At 50.9% G+C, this 22,970-nt stretch overlaps 1 protein-coding gene across 4 annotated transcripts in view; it reads left to right on the top strand.

The window, feature by feature from the left end:
- Positions 1 to 202: 202 nt before the first annotated feature.
- Positions 203 to 22,970, top strand: part of LOC147706611 (uncharacterized) — an 89,363-nt gene continuing 66,595 nt past the window's right edge. The window contains exons 1-2 of one of the 4 annotated variants that reach the window (XM_086933097.1): positions 203 to 636; positions 6,653 to 7,018. In XM_086933097.1, the coding sequence (XP_086789223.1) occupies positions 567 to 636; positions 6,653 to 7,018 (436 nt within the window). In that variant the 5' untranslated portion in view covers positions 203 to 566. The remainder of the gene's footprint in view (positions 637 to 6,652; positions 7,019 to 22,970) is intronic. The other 3 variants (XM_086933099.1, XM_086933098.1, XM_086933100.1) reach the window with 3 other exon arrangements.

Here is a 22,970-nt window from a genome sequence, read left to right as displayed (position 1 = left end):
TTGCTTCAGGTCTGTGTTAGATGAGCGATGCAAACTCGATGCAAAATCTTTCTGGTTCTAGGATACAGGGTCTCCATGTCCTTTCTGAGATAGCAGGCTTGCAAAGTTAAAAATATAACCAAAGGCGTGGGAACCGTTTCCTGCTAGAGAAAAGGAACTGACTATGGTGGTAAAATAAACCCAAGCAGAAGAGAAGTTTTCTGCAGAAGAGTGACCAACTCTGACCCCAGACCCTGGGTGTCCACAGCTGGTGAGAGGGGAGGAGGCATCCCTGCAGCAGAGGGCTGGAGGAGACTGTCTGGAGACAGGGCAAGAGCAGGCACTCTCACTGCACACAGGAAAGGATCAGATTGTGGAAGGCTCAGGAGTCCTGTCTCTGCAGAAAAGAAAGTACACAGGGTGCGAGGGACACTCTCACTGCACCCAGGATTGTGAAAGGATCGGATTGTGAAAGGTTCAGCAGTTCTATCGCTGCAGACAGGGGAGTGAGGACCCAGGGCGGGTTCTGCACACTCAAGTCTTCTTCCAGCTCAAGTGTGAGCTCAGCTCGTGGTGTTTGACGCACAATGGTGATTTCACTGAAGAGCTGGAGGCCGAGTGGACGAGTTCATGGCGGCTGGGGCTGGATCCACACAGGTGAGGCAACTCACAGTGAGACTCTATGACCGGTGCCTGTAGTTTCTGCACACAGGAGATTCCCAGGGTCACACATTGTGTCATTTAGAGACAGAGGACACTGACCTCACATCATTACTATTTGCTATGTTTGTGGCTTCAAAATCTTAGATTGTGGAAAGCCATGTCTTCCATGAATGACGTAAGCTTGACGTAAGCAGGGAGATAAAAGAGGCAGGCGTGTTTCTGAATTGGTCTTTAATATGTTCTTCCATTTTTTGTATAATGCACTTAAAAGACCTTGAGAAGTCTTCCAAGCACATAGGTTGGGAATTAAAGAGGGGACGGACTAACACAGGGTGAGTGTTCCTACAGTTAGTGCACTACTGTTACAAGATGTGCACTATTGTTCCTAATTGTGAACTACTCGTGAACCATTGTTATAAGGTGATCTAATGCCTCCTAATCTCCAGGGTGAGAGTTGTTTACTGTCCATGACCTCCATCCGGGGCCCTGTGCCCTGGTATCTGAGAGACCTTCATCTCTCTGCATGACCTTCATGAGACCTTGATCCACAAGGAGATGAACTGGGAGAAAGGTGAAGATCAGGGAGACTGATGTGTGGACAGAGCCCTCTCCAGAAAAGGACCGCCTTGTGGAACAGTGGTGGGTGGTCTTTGCGACCACCACGCTGCACTGAGGATTCCCCCCACCATCCTAATCTGGCAGGCAGGGCCCGCCACCGCACGGCTGGCTGTAGCGGGCCTTCCGCCATCGTAATGACCTCCTATATTTTTACAAACGATTTCAAACACTTTTATATTTTTTTTAATCGATATTACTTACCTAAAATCGATATTCTTGACCACAAGGATTTTTCTGTTGATATTCCTGACCCACAAAATTTTTACCATGATATTTGTGCCCTCACCTACCCGCTGGACCTTGGGCAGACTTTCCCTTCATCTCTCTGTCGTATCTCCCTCCTACCCCTTTTTACCCTACCCCTTACCCTTCCCTCACTCCATTTCCTAGTCTTCTATGCTCCTTAAATGTTTGTCTGTTACTTGTGACCGTGGAGACCTAGTTTTCTGTCCGACGCCCGGTGGAGCTACCTGGTAGCTAAAGAGGAGATGGACTGTGAACTTTCTTCCTCGGCCGTCATCTACCCAACTGGACATTGGGCAGATTTTCCTGCGTCTCTTTGTCATATGCTCCCTCCTACTCCTTTACTCTACACCAGTACCCCTCTATGCTCCATTTATTTTGTCCTCTATTTTCTTTAAATGTTTTCCCATTGAGACCTAGCTATTTGGCCAATGCTCGGTGGAGCTACCTGATTGCTATAGAAGAGATGGGTTCTGGGACTTCCCCCCCGACCGTCACTTACCCAGCTGGACTTTGTGCAGACTTTCCTTTGTCTCTCCGCCATATCTCCCTCCTAGCCCTTTACCCTTATCCCATTCCCCTCTACACTTTCACTTATCTTGTCTTCCATGCTCTTGTAATGTTTGTCTAGCAACTGATGTAAATTGTAACTGATGTAATTTTGTGGAACTTCATGTAAAGCGCTCTGATACCTCCGGGTCTAGCCAGCGCTATATAAAACTCTTAAAATAAATAAATAAAATGTAAATCGATATTACTTACCTAAAATCGATATTCTTGACCACGAGGATTTTTCTGTCAATATTCCTGACCCACGATATTTTTACCACAATATTATTACCACAATATTTGTGCAGTTCGATATTTCTTCCACAATATTCTTTCTCTGCACCATAACTGCCCTATAGAACTCACACTCTTTCCCATAGTCAACAGATTCTTGAAACTCTTAGCCAGCACTCAGGCCATAACTTCACCACATATTTTATAAGATTCATCAGATAAACCCTCTGCCTTTGGTTTCTCTGTCTATCGGTCCTTGATAGCCTCCCTCATTCCTCTTCGGTGATCTCCGCCTGGATACCCTCATTGGGGACAAGAAGCGCTTTACAAATCTACTGATGATCAATTGATTGATTGATTGATCTCCCAGGCGCCCCCCTATCTCTTGCCCAACCTTCAGAATTCTTACTTTTGAAGGTATTCCTGAATGTGAGTCGAGCCTTGCTATGATCTCTCAGACGTGTAAGGGGCCTGGTGGGAGTGGAGAACCTCCCTTGGTCTCTTGTGTGGTTTGTACTCCTCACCTTTGTGTCTTGAAAGTGTGTATTGCCATCTCCCTCATCTTCAGTTGTGCTGCTGAGAACCATCCTTCCTTCTCCTCCTCTTGTGTGATGCTCTTTTCATCGCAAGGTCCTAAATTACAGAATTCACTTCCTTTTCACATTCAAAGCTCCAGCGAGCAGTGGGCGTCCTTCCTTCTTTCGGATGTTTCTGCTGCGATTCTCACAGGAAGAGATTAAAAGTATTTGGAATGAACTCTACAACCAATGAGAATCCACGGATCAATAACATTTAATGATAAACAACTCTCTGCTTTTGACAGGATAATGTCAGGCTAACTCAAGCTAGCCTCAGAACCACGTTCATCAAAAGGGGTTGAACCCACTATAGGATAGACATTGTTCTCGTCCAATGGGCAAGCAGCCTGCGTGACATGCATGTCCCTCCACCAATGGGATGTACAAGCTGTGGGTGGGCCGAGAGATGAGTGGCTGTTCGATCCTCCTCAGCTCTCCTTAAGTAACTAAGCTTGGATGGTCACGAAAGGTGACACAAGGACAACGTAAAGTCAACAGTAAGATTTGCAAAGCCGCTCAAGGGGCGATTTGTGCCATCACACAGCTTTGTAAAGAAATGTAATGCAATGGAATTACATGCGCTGAGTTATAATACATTTCCACTTGGGAGGCATTTCATGGTAGAGCGTTGCCCTGCGTCCACCCATGGATGGTGGTACATTCCCAGATTTACAATGATGAGCAAACCTGGGAATGTGTGAAAATGACCGTAACGAGGACAAATGTGTTTATTTCTCCTCGTTGTTTTCTGTTTCCACTTGAGCCGCGCTCTGCAGCGCACACAGACAGAGGACGAGGTCTCAAATGATTATTTATGTGCAGGAAGGTATTGTGCAAGGGTGCCTGCGTTGGCGCTAGGGAGCACACTGTGCACCAGTGCAAGGAGAGAGCTGGAATGATCCATATCTTTGTAAATAGTGCGTATTTCTGCTCCCTCCCTCTCACGCAGCGCAGAAGCGTTGCTTGTGGCGCTGCAGGGCGTGAAAGTTTAGTAAATGTGCCCAACATGTGGTGAGGTTATTATAAAAAAGGGGGTAACCCAATTATAGTCAAAGGACCTGGGTATCAAGTATTATAGTCAACAGTTGGTCCTAGACATTGATTCGACATGCACAAAATAATGATATACTTCAATTGATTTCTTTAGTCACCATTAGATTCCATCCATAATGGTTAATATAGAACAGAACATGATAGATATAATAGCCCAAATTATCAATTGGTACAGGAAAACACACATAAAACCAATACGTCTCACCAAAGTCCAAGAGACTTTCTTATTTAATATATTTTTTGAAAAAAGCAAATATAAAATACAAATATTTACAAATGGGGTTTCACTATTGGTTAGTGTGCACAGAAAAGAGTGAAAGTAAGTGCTCGTGGAAATGATCAAGAAGATCTGTGAAAGAAAATAGGATTATTGATATGAAAAAACAAGTGAGCCTGCCCTATCTCAATAGCTCGCAAAAAATGTAACTCTTTCTTGCTGGCACGTGGTTGGATAGTCCTCCGTATTCCTTGATTTCCACAAGAGACAAAGGGAAAGGGAGGGGGAGGGGGGCAGGAACATGTAGGTGCAGGCTCCAAGGAGAATTGTCGACGTTTCAACCCAAAATAGAAAACTGGGTAACTGGATTCCTCAGGGGCAGGTCTTCATCAGGATAGGGCAAAGGAGGGGGGGGGGGAATGGTTTGTCAATGGTTTGTCAATGGCTCAGTACTGCCTCAATTGAGGCAGTACGGAGCCATTGACTGCGTGTAAACGAAAGAGAACTGATGTTTCGCGGTCCTGAAATTGATTAGAGTAAAAACTTTATCTACGGCTGGAACGCTATCAAGGGACGTCTCGTGGTGCTAACCTCAGCACGGTGATAAACCTTATGGGTGCAGATTAACGTTGCACGAGAGGCACACCATTGAAGGGTGCCCACTGACATTGGGGTTACTTTACCTGCGTGCACATTGACAAACCATCCCCCCCCTCCTTTGCCCCGTCCTGATGAAGACCCGCCCCTGAGGAATCCAGTTACCCAGTTTTCTGTTTTGGGTCGAAACGTCGACAATTCTCCTTGGAGCCTTTAGAGAAAGAATGGAGGCAGCACCAAGCGTGAAGTAAAACAGGACCACGTTGTATCAAAAAATATATTTTCCTTTATTTTTTCATTTTTAGGACAGCTAACGCGTTTCGCTCCCCAACCTTGGGAGCTTCGTCAGGGCAAAGATGTTGGTAGATCTTGAAGCGACGCAATGACGTAGACAAGAAAGCTGACCAATAAAGTAGTAAAGATGCCAATATCAAGATTCCGATATCAGGATAAAGTTGTAGACACACGTCACGGGCCTTTGGGTGAATAGTATCAGTAACCAAGGAGGTAATATTTCAATTGTATAACAGTATTGTCGACTTTATGTAGAGCGAAGAGCACGTGTGCACGCCTTGGTAAGCTGCTACCACAAATGCTCCCCGCTTCGTTATTCAACAGTGCCCCATGACGGATTCGATCTCCTTGGAGCCTGCACCTACATGTTCCTGCCCCCCTCCCCCCTCCCTTTCCCTTTGTCTCTTGTGCAAATCAAGGAATACGGAGGACTATCCAACCACGTGCCAGCAAGAAAGAGTTACATTTTTTGCGAGCTATTGAGTTAGGGCAGGCTCACTTGTTTTTTCATATCAATAATCCTATTTTCTTTCTCAGATCTTCTTGATTATTCACACGAGCACTTACTTTCACTCTTTTCTGTGCACACAAACCGATAGTGAAACCCCATTTGTAAATATTTGTATTTTATATTTGCTTTTTTCAAAAAATATATTAAATAAGAAAGTCTCTTGGACTTTGGTGAGACGTATTGGTTTTATGTGTGTTTTCCTGTACCAATCGATAATTTGGGCTATTATATCTATCATGTTCTGTTCAATATTAACCATAGTGGATTGAATCTAATGGTGACTAAAGAAATCAATTGAAGTATATCATTATTTTGTGCATGTTGAATCAACATGTGGTAAGAACCTACAGGCAGCTCACTCTGTTCCAGAGACCCTCAGATCTCCAAACCCACAGATTTATTGATACAGTCCAGTGAGGCGGCTTCGAGGCGGGAATTGATGAGATGCAGACCCCTGTTATTGCCAATATCTGCCATCAGGGCTGGTGGCGGGAGTGACGCGTCTTTCATAGTAGGTGTGGCCACCTCTGTGACCCTACAGCTGACTCGAGAGTCACCCCTTGTGTCTGTCCAGAAGCAAAGGTTGATCGGGTTAAAATCCTGAAGCCTTTGTAATGGACATTAGGGGTCTCGGGTCAGTGATGCTGCCAAGGTTTGTGGAGAAAGAGCCGCGTGTGGGCTGATGGGAGACTGGTCAAGGTTACTGAGTTAACAAAGAGTAGGGTGAAGAAACAAGACCCTTGTTTAAACCACAATCTCTGTGAGAGCAGGACATAGGCTGAGTTTTCGGGAGCTTGATTAAACTTTTTTTAAAAAATATTTTGTATTATACGGTAACCCTGGCATAGGATTATGAAATTAACTGGGGAACAATTATGTATATTTTGTCAGGTACTTTTTCTCGAATTAGTTGAATAATTGCGTATTTATTTAAAATAATTTGTATAGGACTTCAAGTGTAGAAGGTGTAGCTCTGTGCTGATATTGTGATGCTTTTGTGTAATCCATTAGTCTAGTTACAGTCGCCTTTGTCTCTTCGCACCCACTGGTGTCTGTTGTTTTTGGGGTTCAGCCGCAGCGCCTCTAATGTTGTTTCTCTTCTGTGTTTTCTTTCAGCCTGGGTGACGTCAGTCTGGGTGACGTCATTGTTCCAGTGCACAGCAGCGCAGCTGTCAATCACTCCAGATGTGGTGACCGTGGCGGTGGGAGACAACGTCACCCTGTCTGTGCGGTACGAGGGGCGTTTAGAAGGTGTTATCTGGTTCAGAGGCGGAAGGACACACAGAGATAACGTCATCCTCAGTCTCTTTGGCAGCGATCCTCCTTTCTATGGCTTTGAATCCACCGGCCGAGAGGCACTGCTCCTGGACGGGTCTCTGCGGATCACAGATGTGCAGACGAATTACACCGGAAACTACACTGTGCAAATGTACATGAACCCGGGGAGGGGGCAGGAGGCCACAGCACAGCTCAGAGTGCACGGTAAGGTTGGTCACACCTGTCCTGTCACTGCCACCTGCGAACAGTTGTCTTACTCAATGAGCTCGGGGTCTTGTGTGACCCTCGGACACTTGTCTCACTCCAGGAGCTCGGGGTCTTGTGTGACCCTCGGGCACTTGTCTCACTGCAGGATCTCGGGGTCTTGTGTGACCCTCGGGCACTTGTCTCACTCCAGGAGCTCGGGTTCTTGTGTGACCCTCGTACACTTGTCTTACTCCCGGAGCTCGGGGTCTTGTGTGACCCTCGAGACTTGCACTTCTCAGTCAGTGGTGATTGTGAGCCCGGGAGATGGGTAGGATACAGGAGGCCACAGCACAGCTCAGAGTGCACGGTAAGGTCGGTTACACCTGTCTTGTCACGGCCACCTGCACACACTTGTCTTACTCCAGGAGCTCGGGGTCTTGTGTGACCCTCGGACACTTGTCTTACTCCAGGAGCTCGGGGTCTTGTGTGACCCTCGGACACTTGTCTTACTCCAGGAGCTCGGGGTCTTGCGTTGCCCTTGGACACTTGCCTTACAACAGGAGCTTTGGGTCTAGTGTGATGCTCGGACACTTGTCTTACTCCAGGAGCTCGGGGTCTTGTGTGACCCTCGGACACTTGTCTTACTCCAGGAGCTTGGGGTTTGTGTGACCCTCGGACACTTGTCTTATTTCAGGAGCTCAGGGTCTTGTGTGTGACCCTTGGACAATTGTCTCACTCCAGGAGCTCGGGGTCTTGTGTGACCCTCGGACACTTGTCTTACTCCAGGAGCGCGGGGTCTTGTGTGACCCTCGGACACTTGTGTTAGTCCAGGAGCTAGGGTCTTGTGTGACCTTCGGACACTTGTCTCACTCCAGGAGCTCAGGGTCTTGTGTGACCCTCGGACACTTGTCTTACTAATGGAGCTCAGGGTCTTGTGAGACCCTCGGACACTTGTCTTACTCCTGGAGCTCGGGGTCTTGTGTGACACTTGGACACTTGTCTTACTCCAGGAGCTCAGGGTCTTGTGCGACCCTCGGACACTTGTCTTACTAATGGAGCTCAGGGTCTTGTGAGACCCTCGGACACTTGTCTTACTCCTGGAGCTCGGGGTCTTGTGTGACCCTCGGACACTTGTCTTACTCCAGGATCCCGGGGTCTTGTGTGACCCTCGGACACTTGTTTTACTCCAGGAGCTTGGGGTCTTGTGTGTGACCCTCGGATACTTGTCTCACTCCAGGAGCTTGGGGTCTTGTGTGACCCTCGGACACTTGTCTTACTCCAGGAGCCCGGGGTCTTGTGTGACCCTCGGACACTTGTTTTACTCCAGGAGCTCGGGGTCTTGTGTGACCCTTGGACACTTGTCTCACTCCAAGAGCTCGGGGTCTTGTGTGACCCTCGGACACTTGTCTTACTCCAGGAGCTCGGGGTCTTGCGTGGCCCTTGGACACTTGCCTTACAACAGGAGCTCGGGGTCTAGTGTGACGCTCGGACACTTGTCTTACTCCAGGAGCTCGGGGTCTTGTGTGTGACCCTTGGACAATTGTCTCACTCCAGGAGCTTGGGGTCTTGTGTGACCCTCGAACACTTGTCTTACTCCAGGAGCGCGGGGTCTTGTGTGACCCTCGGACACTTGTCTTAATCCAGGAGCTCGGTCTTGTGTGACCTTCGGACACTTGTCTCACTCCAGGAGCTCAGGGTCTTGTGTGACCCTCGGACACTTGGACACTTGTCTTACTCCAGGAGCTCAGGATCTTGTGCGACCCTCGGACACTTGTCTTAGTCCTGGAGCTCAGGGTCTTGTGTGACCTTCGGACACTTGTCTCACTCCAGGAGCTCAGGGTCTTGTGTGACCCTCGGACACTTGGACACTTGTCTTACTCCAGGAGCTCAGGGTCTTGTGTGACCCTCGGACACTTGTCTTACTCCAGGAGTTCGGGGTCTTGTGTGACCCTCGGACACTTGTCTTACTCCTGGAGCTCTGGGTCTTGTGTGACCCTCGGACACTTGTCTTACTCCAGGAGCCCGGGGTCTTGTGTGACCCTCGGACACTTGTTTTACTCCAGGAGCTTGGGGTCTTGTGTGTGATCCTCGGACACTTGTCTCACTCCAGGAGCTCGGGGTCTTGTGTGACACTCGGACACTTGTCTTACTCCAGGAGCTCGGGGTCTTGTGTGTGACCCCCGGACACTTGTCTTACTCCAGGAGCTCGGTGCTTGTGTGACCCTCGGACACTTGTCTTACTCCAAGAGCTCGGTGCTTGTGTGACCCTCAGACACTTGTCTCACTCCTGGAGCTCGGGGTCCTGCGTGACGCTTGGACACTTGTCTTACTCCAGGAGCTCAGGGTCTTGTGTGACCCTCGGACACTTGTCTTACTCCAAGAGCTCGGTGCTTGTGTGACCCTCAGACACTTGTCTCACTCCTGGAGCTCGGGGTCCTGCGTGACGCTTGGACACTTGTCTTACTCCAGGAGCTCGGGGTCTTGTGTGTGACCCCCGGACACTTGTCTTACTCCAGGAGCTCGAGGTCTTGTGTAATCCTCGGACACTTGTCTTACTCCAGGAGCTCAGGTTTTTGTGTAACCTTCGGACACTTGTCTCACTCCTGGAGCTCGGGGTCCTGCGTGACGCTTGGACACTTGTCTCACTCCAGGAGCTCGGGGTCTTGTGTGACCCTCCAACACTTGTCTCACTCCAGGAGCTCTGGGTCATGTGTGATCCTCTGAAACTTGTCTCACTCCAGGAGCTCGGGGTCTTGTGTGACCCTCGAACACTTGTCTTACTCCAGGAGCTCGGGGTCTATTGTGACCCTCGGACACTTGTCTCACTCCTGGAGCTCGGGGTCTTGTGTGATCCTCGGACACTTTTCTCACTCCTGGAGTTTGGGGTCTTGCGTGACCCTCGGACACTTGTCTTACCCCAGGAGCTCGGGGTCTTGTGTGACCCTCGGACACTTGTCTCACTCCTGGAGCTCGGGGTCTTGTGTGACCCTCAGACACTTGTCTTACTCCAGGAGCTCGGGGTCTTGTGTGACCCTCGGACACTTGTCTTACTCCAGGAGCTCGGGGTCTTGTGTGACCCTCGGACACTTGTCTCACTCCTGGAGCTCGGGGTCTTGTGTGACCCTCAGACACTTGTCTTACCCCAGGAGCTCGGGGTCTTGTGTGACCCTCGGACACTTGTCTTACTCCAGGAGCTCGGGGTCTTGTGTGACCCTCGGACACTTGTCTCACTCCTGGAGCTCGGGGTCTTGTGTGACCCTCAGACACTTGTCTTACCCCAGGAGCTCGGGGTCTTGTGTGACCCTCGGACACTTGTCTTACTCCAGGAGCTCGGGGTCTTGTGTGACCCTCAGACACTTGTCTTACCCCAGGAGCTCGGGGTCTTGTGTGACCCTCGGACACTTGTCTTACTCCAGGAGCTCGGGGTCTTGTGTGACCCTCGGACACTTGTCTCACTCCTGGAGCTCGGGGTCTTGTGTGACCCTCAGACAATTGTCTTACCCCAGGAGCTCGGGGTCTTGTGTGACCCTCGGACACTTGTCTTACTCCAGGAGCTCGGGGTCTTGTGTGACCCTCGGACACTTGTCTTACTCCCAGAGCTCGGGGTCTTGTGTGACCCTCGGACACTTATCTTACTTCAGGAGCTCAGGTCTTGTGTGACCCTCGGACACTTGTCTTACTCCAGGAGCTCGGGGTCTTGTGTGACCCTCGGACACTTGTCTTACTCCAGGAGCTCGGGGTCTTGTGTGACCCTCAGACACTTGTCTTACCCCAGGAGCTCGGGGTCTTGTGTGACCCTCGGACACTTGTCTTACTCCAGGAGCTCGGGGTCTTGTGTGACCCTCGGACACTTGTCTCACTCCTGGACCTCGGGGTCTTGTGTGACCCTCAGACACTTGTCTTACCCCAGGAGCTCGGGGTCTTGTGTGACCCTCGGACACTTGTCTTACTCCAGGAGCTCGGGGTCTTGTGTGACCCTCGGACACTTGTCTCACTCCTGGAGCTCGGGGTCTTGTGTGACCCTCAGACAATTGTCTTACCCCAGGAGCTCGGGGTCTTGTGTGACCCTCGGACACTTGTCTTACTCCAGGAGCTCGGGGTCTTGTGTGACCCTCGGACACTTGTCTTACTCCCAGAGCTCGGGGTCTTGTGTGACCCTCGGACACTTATCTTACTTCAGGAGCTCAGGTCTTGTGTGACCCTCGGACACTTGTCTTACTCCAGGAGCTCGGGGTCTTGTGTGACCCTCGGACACTTGTCTTACTCCAGGAGCTCGGGGTCTTGTGTGACCCTCGGACACTTGTCTCACTCCTGGAGCTCGGGGTCTTGTGTGACCCTCAGACACTTGTCTTACCCCAGGAGCTCGGGGTCTTGTGTGACCCTCGGACACTTGTCTTACTCCAGGAGCTCGGGGTCTTGTGTGACCCTCGGACACTTGTCTCACTCCTGGAGCTCGGGGTCTTGTGTGACCCTCGGACACTTGTCTTACCCCAGGAGCTCGGGGTCTTGTGTGACCCTCGGACACTTGTCTTACTCCAGGAGCTCGGGGTCTTGTGTGACCCTCGGACACTTGTCTCACTCCTGGAGCTCGGGGTCTTGTGTGACCCTCAGACACTTGTCTTACCCCAGGAGCTCGGGGTCTTGTGTGACCCTCGGACACTTGTCTTACTCCAGGAGCTCGGGGTCTTGTGTGACCCTCGGACACTTGTCTCACTCCTGGAGCTCGGGGTCTTGTGTGACCCTCGGACACTTGTCTTACCCCAGGAGCTCGGGGTCTTGTGTGACCCTCGGACACTTGTCTTACTTCAGGAGCTCGGGGTCTTGTGTGACCCTCGGACACTTGTCTTACTCCCAGAGCTCGGGTCTTGTGTGACCCTCGGACACTTGCACTTCTCAGGCCACGGTGATTGTAGCAGGGCCAGCACTAGGGCGGTGCGGTTGGAGCCTCCGCACCAGGCGCTGACTTTTGGGGTGGGGTCGAATGGGTATGTGTGTTTGCAAGTACAGCAAAATTACGGCAACAATAAAAGTGTCCAGATAACTTTGGTGATTGATGGGTCTGCTGCAGAGATCGGTGTTTTGTTTAACGTTGTCATAAGGTAGCGCAGAGGGTTAATGTGCCTGCTGCAAAGCACGTGTACCCTACAGATCACAAAGCGCATATAATGGAAACAGGCCCGTGTATTTCTGCTTCTGTCAGAGGCCCCTATTGTTACGTGACGTTTATAAGTTTAAATCCCAACAAAGAACAGTGAGCTCATAACTGGAGGGTTCCACTAGACAAACCTCCGTCTTTTTCCAAAAAGACGATCAATCACTGGACTTCTCTTGACAATTTAATTAATGTCTGAAAGTTGCTGAAGGCCAGGAACTAGGCAGAAGGTACTTTTAAAATGATAATAGACATTTTGAAGAATGACGCCCCCACCCCAAGTTAATATTGTGCATTTCCAAGAGTGTTCTACAAACCTTGACAACATTTAAAACATACCTAATGGAGGAGTTTTGAGTCATTTCATCTGAGTGAATGAGAGAGAATTATTGGAAGAATTTGTGGTTCCTTCAACTAAGTATTTGAGAGCGAATTAATGCTAAATGTGTATTTTTAGATTCTTTTTTCAGTTTTATGTAGGGCACTCCTGGCCCAACGGCATTGCTGCGTGTTCCAACAGGGCCAGATTACATTGCACATTTATTTAAGGATGTAAGTTTATCAGAGTTCCCAGAGTCACAGGATGTGGAGGTAAGGCTGGAACTTTACCCTACTTTTCCACTTCCAAGGTCGGCCACCCGGGGGTTCACGCCGGGCTGTCTCCTGTTTACTTAGTGGCCCATGCAGGACGTGTTTCAGACTCGTCTTTCTACTCCGACTGATCATAATATCTGTTTCATATTCATAAGTGGCCTCGAAGCTCCACTCCAGAGACCTCCCGATCGGGGCTGGTTCCCGTCAGGGACCACCAGAGGTTCTGCTGAGTCCTGCCAGGACTTGAAGATGGCAGGCAGGGGCCACCAGGGCCAGCATTTCACTGTCACTGCCTGTAGCCATGTAGACCTGTCCGAGGCTCCGTGTTGTCTGAGAAGAGTGAAGGTGTGGTACCTGGCATTGGCAAAAGGCATGGTTTGCTTCAGTCCAGTGGCTTTGAGCAGCCAATGAGGATGGAGCAAAGTCTATTGTGCAACAAGCAGCCGTGACACGTCATTGAGTCTGAACCAGTGATTGACAGGTCACAGCCTCTCTTCCAGACGCATCAGCATCTTTGTGTGTCTGCAGGAACCAACACACCCTAAAATGAGGCACATTATGGGCAATGTGTAGGAAGCAGAGACGCATTTGATTTAAATAACACATTTAGCTTTGGTTCCTTCAATATTATATAAACCCCACATTGTAACATGGAACGACCTGCACTAAAGATTGAAAGTTACTGCTCAGGAGAACTGGTTTGTGTGGATTCAATCAGGAATTCATATAGCATGGCTACTCACCCGTAAGGGTCTCAAGGCGCTGAGGAGGGGGGGGGGGGGGGGGGGCTGCTGATCCATCTGGGCATGGAGGTTCAATCAAAGAGCCAGGCCTTGAGATCCTTCCTGAATATGGTCAGCGAGGGTGATTGACTGAGGTTGAGAGCCACAGTGTTCCAGGTCTTGAGATCCTTCATGAATATGGCCAGCGGGGGGGATTGACTGAGGGGGGGAGGCACAGTGTTTCAGGCCTTGAGATCCTTCCTGAATATGGCCAGCGAGGGTGATTGACTGAGGTGGAGAGGCACAGTGTTCCAGGCCCTGAGATCCCTCCTGAATATGGCCAGCGAGGGTGATTGACTGAGGTTGAGAGCCACAGTGTTCCAGGTCTTGAGATCCTTCATGAATATGGCCAGCGGGGGGGATTGACTGAGGGGGGGAGGCACAGTGTTTCAGGCCTTGAGATCCTTCCTGAATATGGCCAGCGAGGGTGATTGACTGAGGTGGAGAGGCACAGTGTTCCAGGCCCTGAGATCCCTCCTGAATATGGCCAGCGAGGGTGATTGACTGAGGTTGAGAGCCACAGTGTTCCAGGTCTTGAGATCCTTCATGAATATGGCCAGCGGGGGCGATTGACTGAGGGGGGGAGGCACAGTGTTTCAGGCCTTGAGATCCTTCCTGAATATGGCCAGCGAGGGTGATTGACTGAGGTGGAGAGGCACAGTGTTCCAGGCCCTGAGATCCCTCCTGAATATGGCCAGCGAGGGTGATTGACTGAGGTGGAGAGGCACAGTGTTCCAGGCCCTGAGATCCCTCCTGAATATGGCCAGCGAGGGTGATTGACTGAGGTGGAGAGGCACAGTGTTCCAGGCCTTGAGATCCTTCCTGAATATGGTCAGCGCGGGCGATTGACTGAGGTGGAGAGGCACAGTGTTCCAGGTCTTGAGATCCTTCCTGAATATGGTCTGCGAGGGTGATTGACTGAAGTGGAGAGGCACAGTGTTTCAGGCCTTGAGATCTCTCATGAATATGGTCAGCGAGGGTGATTGACGGAGGTGGAGAGGCACAGTGTTCCAGGTCTTGAGATCCTTCCTGAATATGGTCTGCGAGGGTGATTGACTGAAGTGGAGAGGCACAGTGTTTCAGGCCTTGAGATCTCTCATGAATATGGTCAGCGAGGGTGATTGACGGAGGTGGAGAGGCACAGTGTTCCAGGTCTTGAGATCCTTCCTGAATATGGTCAGCGAGGGTGATTGACTGAGGTGGAGAGCCACAGTGTTCCAGGCCTTGAGATCCTTCCTGAATATGGTCAGCATCGGTGATTGACTGAGGTGGAGAGGCACAGTGTTCCAGGTCTTGAGATCCTTCCTGAATATGGCCTGCGAGGGTGATTGACTGAGGTGGAGAGGCACAGTGTTCCAGGTCTTGAGATCCTTCCTGAATATGGTCAGCGAGGGTGATTGACTGAGGTGGAGAGCCACAGTGTTCCAGGCCTTGAGATCCTTCCTGAATATGGCCAGCGAGGGTGATTGACTGAGGTGGAGAGGCACAGTGTTCCAGGTCTTGAGATCCTTCCTGAATATGGTCAGCATCGGTGATTGACTGAGGTGGAGAGGCTCAGTGTTCCAGGCCTTGAGATCCTTCCTGAATATGGCCAGTGAGGGTGATTGACTGAGGTGGAGAGGCACAGTGTTCCAGGTCTTGAGATCCTTCCTGAATATGGCCTGCGAGGGTGATTGACTGAGGTGGAGAAGCACAGTGTTCCAGGTCTTGAGATCCTTCCTGAATATGGTCAGCGAGGGTGATTGACTGAGGTGGAGAGCCACAGTGTTCCAGGCCTTGAGATCCTTCCTGAATATGGCCAGCGAGGGTGATTGACTGAGGTGGAGAGGCACAGTGTTCCAGGTCTTGAGATCCTTCCTGAATATGGTCCGCGAGGGTGATTGACTGAGGTGGAGAGGCACAGTGTTCCAGGTCTTGAGATCCTTCCTGAATATGGTCAGCGAGGGTGATTGGTTGAGGTGGAGAGGCACAGTGTTCCATGTCTTGAGATCCTTCCTGAATATGGTCAGCGAGGGTGATTGGTTGAGGTGGAGAGGCACAGTGTTCCAGGTCTTGAGATCCTTCCTGAATATGGCCAGCGAGGGCGATTGACTGAGGTTGAGAGGCACAGTGTTCCAGGCCTTGACATCCCTTCTGAATATGGTCCGCGAGGGTGATTGACTGAGGTGGAGAGGCACAGTATTCCAGGCCTTGAGATACTTCCTGAATATGGTCAGCGAGGTAGATTCACTGAGGTGGAGAGGCACAGTGTTTCAGGCCTTGAGATCCTTCCTGAATATGGCCAGCGAGGGTGATTGACTAAGGTGGAGAGGCACAGTGTTCCAGGCCTTGAGATCCTTCCTGAATATGGACAGCGCGGGCGATTGACTGAGGTGGAGGCACAGTGTTCCAGGTCTTGAGATCCTTCATGAATATGGTCAGCGAGGGTGATTGACTGAAGTGGAGAGGCACAGTGTTTCAGGCCTTGAGATCTCTCATGAATATGGTCAGCGAGGGTGATTGACGGAGGTGGAGAGGCACAGTGTTCCAGGTCTTGAGATCCTTCCTGAATATGGTCAGCGAGGGTGATTGACTGAGGTGGAGAGCCACAGTGTTCCAGGCCTTGAGATCCTTCCTGAATATGGTCAGCATCGGTGATTGACTGAGGTGGAGAGGCACAGTGTTCCAGGTCTTGAGATCCTTCCTGAATATGGCCTGCGAGGGTGATTGACTGAGGTGGAGAGGCACAGTGTTCCAGGTCTTGAGATCCTTCCTGAATATGGTCAGCGAGGGTGATTGACTGAGGTGGAGAGCCACAGTGTTCCAGGCCTTGAGATCCTTCCTGAATATGGCCAGCGAGGGTGATTGACTGAGGTGGAGAGGCACAGTGTTCCAGGTCTTGAGATCCTTCCTGAATATGGTCAGCATCGGTGATTGACTGAGGTGGAGAGGCTCAGTGTTCCAGGCCTTGAGATCCTTCCTGAATATGGCCAGTGAGGGTGATTGACTGAGGTGGAGAGGCACAGTGTTCCAGGTCTTGAGATCCTTCCTGAATATGGCCTGCGAGGGTGATTGACTGAGGTGGAGAAGCACAGTGTTCCAGGTCTTGAGATCCTTCCTGAATATGGTCAGCGAGGGTGATTGACTGAGGTGGAGAGCCACAGTGTTCCAGGCCTTGAGATCCTTCCTGAATATGGCCAGCGAGGGTGATTGACTGAGGTGGAGAGGCACAGTGTTCCAGGTCTTGAGATCCTTCCTGAATATGGTCCGCGAGGGTGATTGACTGAGGTGGAGAGGCACAGTGTTCCAGGTCTTGAGATCCTTCCTGAATATGGTCAGCGAGGGTGATTGGTTGAGGTGGAGAGGCACAGTGTTCCAGGTCTTGAGATCCTTCCTGAATATGGCCAGCGAGGGCGATTGACTGAGGTTGAGAGGCACAGTGTTCCAGGCCTTGACATCCCTTCTGAATATGGTCCGCGAGGGTGATTGACTGAGGTGGAGAGGCACAGTATTCCAGGCCTTGAGATACTTCCTGAATATGGTCAGCGAGGTAGATTCACTGAGGTGGAGAGGCACAGTGTTTCAGGCCTTGAGATCCTTCCTGAATATGGCCAGCGAGGGTGATTGACTAAGGTGGAGAGGCACAGTGTTCCAGGCCTTGAGATCCTTCCTGAATATGGTCAGCGAGGGTGATTGGTTGAGGTTGAGAGGCACAGTGTTCCAGGTCTTGAGATCCTTCCTGAATATGGTCCGCGAGGGTGATTGACTGAGGTGGAGAGGCACAGTGTTCCAGGTCTTGAGATCCTTCCTGAATATGGTCCGCGAGGGTGATTGACTGAGGTGGAGAGGCACAGTGTTCCAGGTCTTGAGATCCTTCCTGAATATGGTCAGCGAGGGTGATTGGTTGAGGTGGAGAGGCACAGTGTTCCAGGTCTTGAGATCCTTCCTGAATATGGTCAGCGAGGGTGATTGGTTGAGGTGGAGAGGCACAGTGTTCCAGGTCTTGAGTTCTTTCCTGAATATGGTAAACGAGGGTGATTGACTGAGGTGGAGAGGCACAGTGTTCCAGGCCTTGAGATCCTTCCTGAATATGGTCAGCGAGGGTGATTGGTTGAGGTTGAGAGGCACAGTGTTCCAGGTCTTGAGATCCTTCCTGAATATGGTCCGCGAGGGTGATTGACTGAGGTGGAGAGGCACAGTGTTCCAGGTCTTGAGATCCTTCCTGAATATGGTCCGCGAGGGTGATTGACTGAGGTGGAGAGGCACAGTGTTCCAGGTCTTGAGATCCTTCCTGAATATGGTCAGCGAGGGTGATTGGTTGAGGTGGAGAGGCACAGTGTTCCAGGTCTTGAGATCCTTCCTGAATATGGTCAGCGAGGGTGATTGGTTGAGGTGGAGAGGCACAGTGTTCCAGGTCTTGAGTTCTTTCCTGAATATGGTAAACGAGGGTGATTGACTGAGGTGGAGAGGCACAGTGTTCCAGGTCTTGAGATCCTTCCTGAATATGGTCAGCGAGGGTGATTGGTTGAGGTGGAGAGGCACAGTGTTCCAGGTCTTGAGATCCTTCCTGAATATGGTCAGCGAGGGTGATTGGTTGAGGTTGAGAGGCACAGTGTTCCAGGTCTTGAGATCCTTCCTGAATATGGTCCGCGAGGGTGATTGACTGAGGTGGAGAGGCACAGTGTTCCAGGTCTTGAGATCCTTCCTGAATATGGTCCGCGAGGGTGATTGACTGAGGTGGAGAGGCACAGTGTTCCAGGTCTTGAGATCCTTCCTGAATATGGTCAGCGAGGGTGATTGGTTGAGGTGGAGAGGCACAGTGTTCCAGGTCTTGAGATCCTTCCTGAATATGGTCAGCGAGGGTGATTGGTTGAGGTGGAGAGGCACAGTGTTCCAGGTCTTGAGTTCTTTCCTGAATATGGTAAACGAGGGTGATTGACTGAGGTGGAGAGGCACAGTGTTCCAGGCCTTGAGATCCTTCCTGAATATGGTCAGCGAGGGTGATTGGTTGAGGTTGAGAGGCACAGTGTTCCAGGTCTTGAGATCCTTCCTGAATATGGTCCGCGAGGGTGATTGACTGAGGTGGAGAGGCACAGTGTTCCAGGTCTTGAGATCCTTCCTGAATATGGTCCGCGAGGGTGATTGACTGAGGTGGAGAGGCACAGTGTTCCAGGTCTTGAGATCCTTCCTGAATATGGTCAGCGAGGGTGATTGGTTGAGGTGGAGAGGCACAGTGTTCCAGGTCTTGAGATCCTTCCTGAATATGGTCAGCGAGGGTGATTGGTTGAGGTGGAGAGGCACAGTGTTCCAGGTCTTGAGTTCTTTCCTGAATATGGTAAACGAGGGTGATTGACTGAGGTGGAGAGGCACAGTGTTCCAGGTCTTGAGATCCTTCCTGAATATGGTCAGCGAGGGTGATTGGTTGAGGTGGAGAGGCACAGTGTTCCAGGTCTTGAGATCCTTCCTGAATATGGTCAGCGAGGGTGATTGGTTGAGGTTGAGAGGCACAGTGTTCCAGGTCTTGAGATCCTTCCTGAATATGGTCCGCGAGGGTGATTGACTGAGGTGGAGAGGCACAGTGTTCCAGGTCTTGAGATCCTTCCTGAATATGGTCCGCGAGGGTGATTGACTGAGGTGGAGAGGCACAGTGTTCCAGGTCTTGAGATCCTTCCTGAATATGGTCAGCGAGGGTGATTGGTTGAGGTGGAGAGGCACAGTGTTCCAGGTCTTGAGATCCTTCCTGAATATGGTCAGCGAGGGTGATTGGTTGAGGTGGAGAGGCACAGTGTTCCAGGTCTTGAGTTCTTTCCTGAATATGGTAAACGAGGGTGATTGACTGAGGTGGAGAGGCACAGTGTTCCAGGTCTTGAGATCCTTCCTGAATATGGTCAGCGAGGGTGATTGGTTGAGGTGGAGAGGCACAGTGTTCCAGGTCTTGAGATCCTTCCTGAATATGGTCAGCAAGGGTGATTGGTTGAGGTTGAGAGGCACAGTGTTCCAGGTCTTGAGATCCTTCCTGAATATGGTCCGCGAGGGTGATTGACTGAGGTGGAGAGGCACAGTGTTCCAGGTCTTGAGATCCTTCCTGAATATGGTCCGCGAGGGTGATTGACTGAGGTGGAGAGGCACAGTGTTCCAGGTCTTGAGATCCTTCCTGAATATGGTCAGCGAGGGTGATTGGTTGAGGTGGAGAGGCACAGTGTTCCAGGTCTTGAGATCCTTCCTGAATATGGTCAGCGAGGGTGATTGGTTGAGGTGGAGAGGCACAGTGTTCCAGGTCTTGAGTTCTTTCCTGAATATGGTAAACGAGGGTGATTGACTGAGGTGGAGAGGCACAGTGTTCCAGGTCTTGAGATCCTTCCTGAATATGGTCAGCGAGGGTGATTGGTTGAGGTGGAGAGGCACAGTGTTCCAGGTCTTGAGATCCTTCCTGAATATGGTCCGCGAGGGTGATTGACTGAGGTGGAGAGGCACAGTGTTCCAGGTCTTGAGATCCTTCCTGAATATGGTCCGCGAGGGTGATTGACTGAGGTGGAGAGGCACAGTGTTCCAGGTCTTGAGATCCTTCCTGAATATGGTCAGCGAGGGTGATTGGTTGAGGTGGAGAGGCACAGTGTTCCAGGTCTTGAGATCCTTCCTGAATATGGTCAGCGAGGGTGATTGGTTGAGGTGGAGAGGCACAGTGTTCCAGGTCTTGAGTTCTTTCCTGAATATGGTAAACGAGGGTGATTGACTGAGGTGGAGAGGCACAGTGTTCCAGGTCTTGAGATCCTTCCTGAATATGGTCAGCGAGGGTGATTGGTTGAGGTGGAGAGGCACAGTGTTCCAGGTCTTGAGATCCTTCCTGAATATGGTCAGCGAGGGTGATTGGCTGAGGTGGAGAGGCACAGTGTTCCGGGTCTTGAGTTCCTTCCTGAATATGGTCAGCGGGGGGGAATTGACTGAGGTGGGGAGGCACAGTGTTCCGGGCCTTAAGATCCTTCCTGAATATGGTCAGCGTCGGTGATTGACTGAGGTGGAGAGGCACAGTGTTCCAGGTCTAGAGATCCTTCCTGAATATGGTCAGCGTCGGTGGTTGACTGAGGTGGAGAGGCACAGTGTTCCAGGTCTTGAGACCCTTCCTGAATATGGTGCGCGTAGGAGATTGACTGAGGTTGAGAGGCACAGTGTTCCATGTCTTGAGATCCTTCCTGAATATGGCCAGCGAGGGTGATTGACTGAGGTGGAGAAGCACAGTGTTCCAGGCCTTGAGATCCTTCCTGAATATGGCCAGCGAGGGGGATTGACTGAGGTGGAGAGGCACAGTATTCCAGGCCTTGAGATACTTCCTGAATATGGTCAGCGGGGGGGATTGACTGAGGGGGGGAGGCACAGTGTTCCGGGTCTTGCGATCCTTCCTGAATATGGTCAGCGTCGGTGATTGACTGAGGTGGAGAAGCACAGTGTTCCAGGCCTTGAGATCCTTCCTGAATATGGCCAGCGAGGGGGATTGACTGAGGTGGAGAGGCACAGTATTCCAGGCCTTGAGATACTTCCTGAATATGGTCAGCGGGGGGATTGACTGAGGGGGGGAGGCACAGTGTTCCGGGTCTTAAGATCCTTCCTGAATATGGTCAGCGTCGGTGGTTGACTGAGGTGGAGAGGCACAGTGTTCCAGGTCTTGAGACCCTTCCTGAATATGGTGCGTGTAGGAGATTGACTGAGGTTGAGAGGCACAGTGTTCCAGGTCTTGAGATCCTTCCTGAATATGGTCAGCGTCGGTGATTGACTGAGGTGGAGAAGCACAGTGTTCCGGGTCTTGCGATCCTTCCTGAATATGGTCAGCGTCGGTGATTGACTGAGGTGGAGAAGCACAGTGTTCCAGGCCTTGAGATCCTTCCTGAATATGGTCAGCGAGGGTGATTGACTGAGGTGGAGAGGCACTGTGTTCCAGGTCTTGAGATCCTGCCTGAATATGGCCAGCGAAGGGGATTGACTGAGGTGGAGAGGCACAGTATTCCAGGTCTTGAGACCCTTCCTGAATATGGTGCGCGTAGGAGATTGACTGAGGTTGAGAGGCACAGTGTTCCAGGTCTTGAGATCCTTCCTGAATATGGCCAGCGAGGGTGATTGACTGAGGTGGGGAGGCACAGTGTTCCAGGTCTTGAGATCCCTCCTGAATATGGCCAGCGAGGGTGATTGGCTGAGGTGGAGAGGCACAGTGTTCCAGGCCTTGAGATCATTCCTGAATATGGCCAGCGAGGGTGATTGGCTGAGGTGGAGAGGCACAGTGTTCAAGGTCTTGAGATCCTTCCTAAATATGGCCAGTGAGGGTGATTGGCTGAGGTGGAGAGGCACAGTGTTCCAGGTCTTGGTGGTGAGGTAGGAGAAGGACCTTACACTGTGTCTGGCCTTGCGGATCCGTGGGACACAGGCCAGGGCAAGTTGGGCGGAGCAAAGCTGTCTGGCGGGTGCTTGGAAAGATAGATGGTGGTTCAGATATGCTGGTCCTGCGTCATAGAGAGTGTTGTAGGCATATGTGAGGATTGAAGGTGATTCTCTTAATGACTGGGAGCCAGTGGAGTCTGGTTGCAGCGCTTTGGATGTTCTGAAGTTTCCTGATCTGTTTCGGGGTGATGCCGGCATAGAGTGTGTTGCCGTATTCTAGTCTGATGGTGATGCATCTGAATGTCTTTCGGAGTACGCGAAGCGTGTGGAAAGAGGATGAGGATATGGTGTTGATCTGGCGGTTCATTGAGAGTAAGAAGTCCAGTATGATGCCGAGGTTGCGTGCATGGTCCGTAGTGGTGGGAGGGGGGTGGTACCAGGGCAGCAGGCCACCAAGAGTTTGTACCAGGCTCAGGGATAGAGTCCTAGGATGAGTACTTTGGTCTTGTACGAGTTGAGCTTGAGGCCGTTATCTTTCGCCCAGGTGGCCATGGCCTTCATCCTGCTGTGGAAGTTGGTTCTGGCTGTTGTAGGTTTGTTGGTGAGGGAAAGGATCAGCTCGGTGTCGTCGGCGTAAGGGATGATGTTGAGTCCGTGGTTTCTTACAATGGTCGCGAGAAGGGCCATGTAGATGTTAAAGAGGGTGGGGCTTTACCGGTAGCACTAAGTCGATGATGTATGTATTAGTGAGTTAAACCTATATACTCGCTATTCTCCTCCGCTTGGCATTGGCTTGAAAAGCATAGAAGATTGTATCTCCTCTTGAAACCCTAAAAGAGCGATCATTCCTAAATTGTTCACGCAGACATATTACTCTTACTCAGTCTCTCTCACAAGGGGTCCCTTAAGGCCCCACTCTTCCTAAAGCCCTGTTTAGCCCTTACAGATTTCCGGCACAGCGTACCACCCAAGTGCCGAGGACTCTCAGGCGCACATCAAGGTCCCCACCATGGAAGATCTACCTCACCTTGCTAATATCTTAGGGGACAAACAAACCTGGTTGGTGCCTGTGAGAAATTGTGTTGTTGGTTGACGA

The sequence above is a fragment of the Lissotriton vulgaris genome, chromosome 7, assembly GCF_964263255.1.
Source record: "Lissotriton vulgaris chromosome 7, aLisVul1.2, whole genome shotgun sequence".
NCBI classification, from domain to species: domain Eukaryota; kingdom Metazoa; phylum Chordata; class Amphibia; order Caudata; family Salamandridae; genus Lissotriton; species Lissotriton vulgaris.
This window is presented reverse-complemented; position numbering and strand designations above follow the sequence as displayed.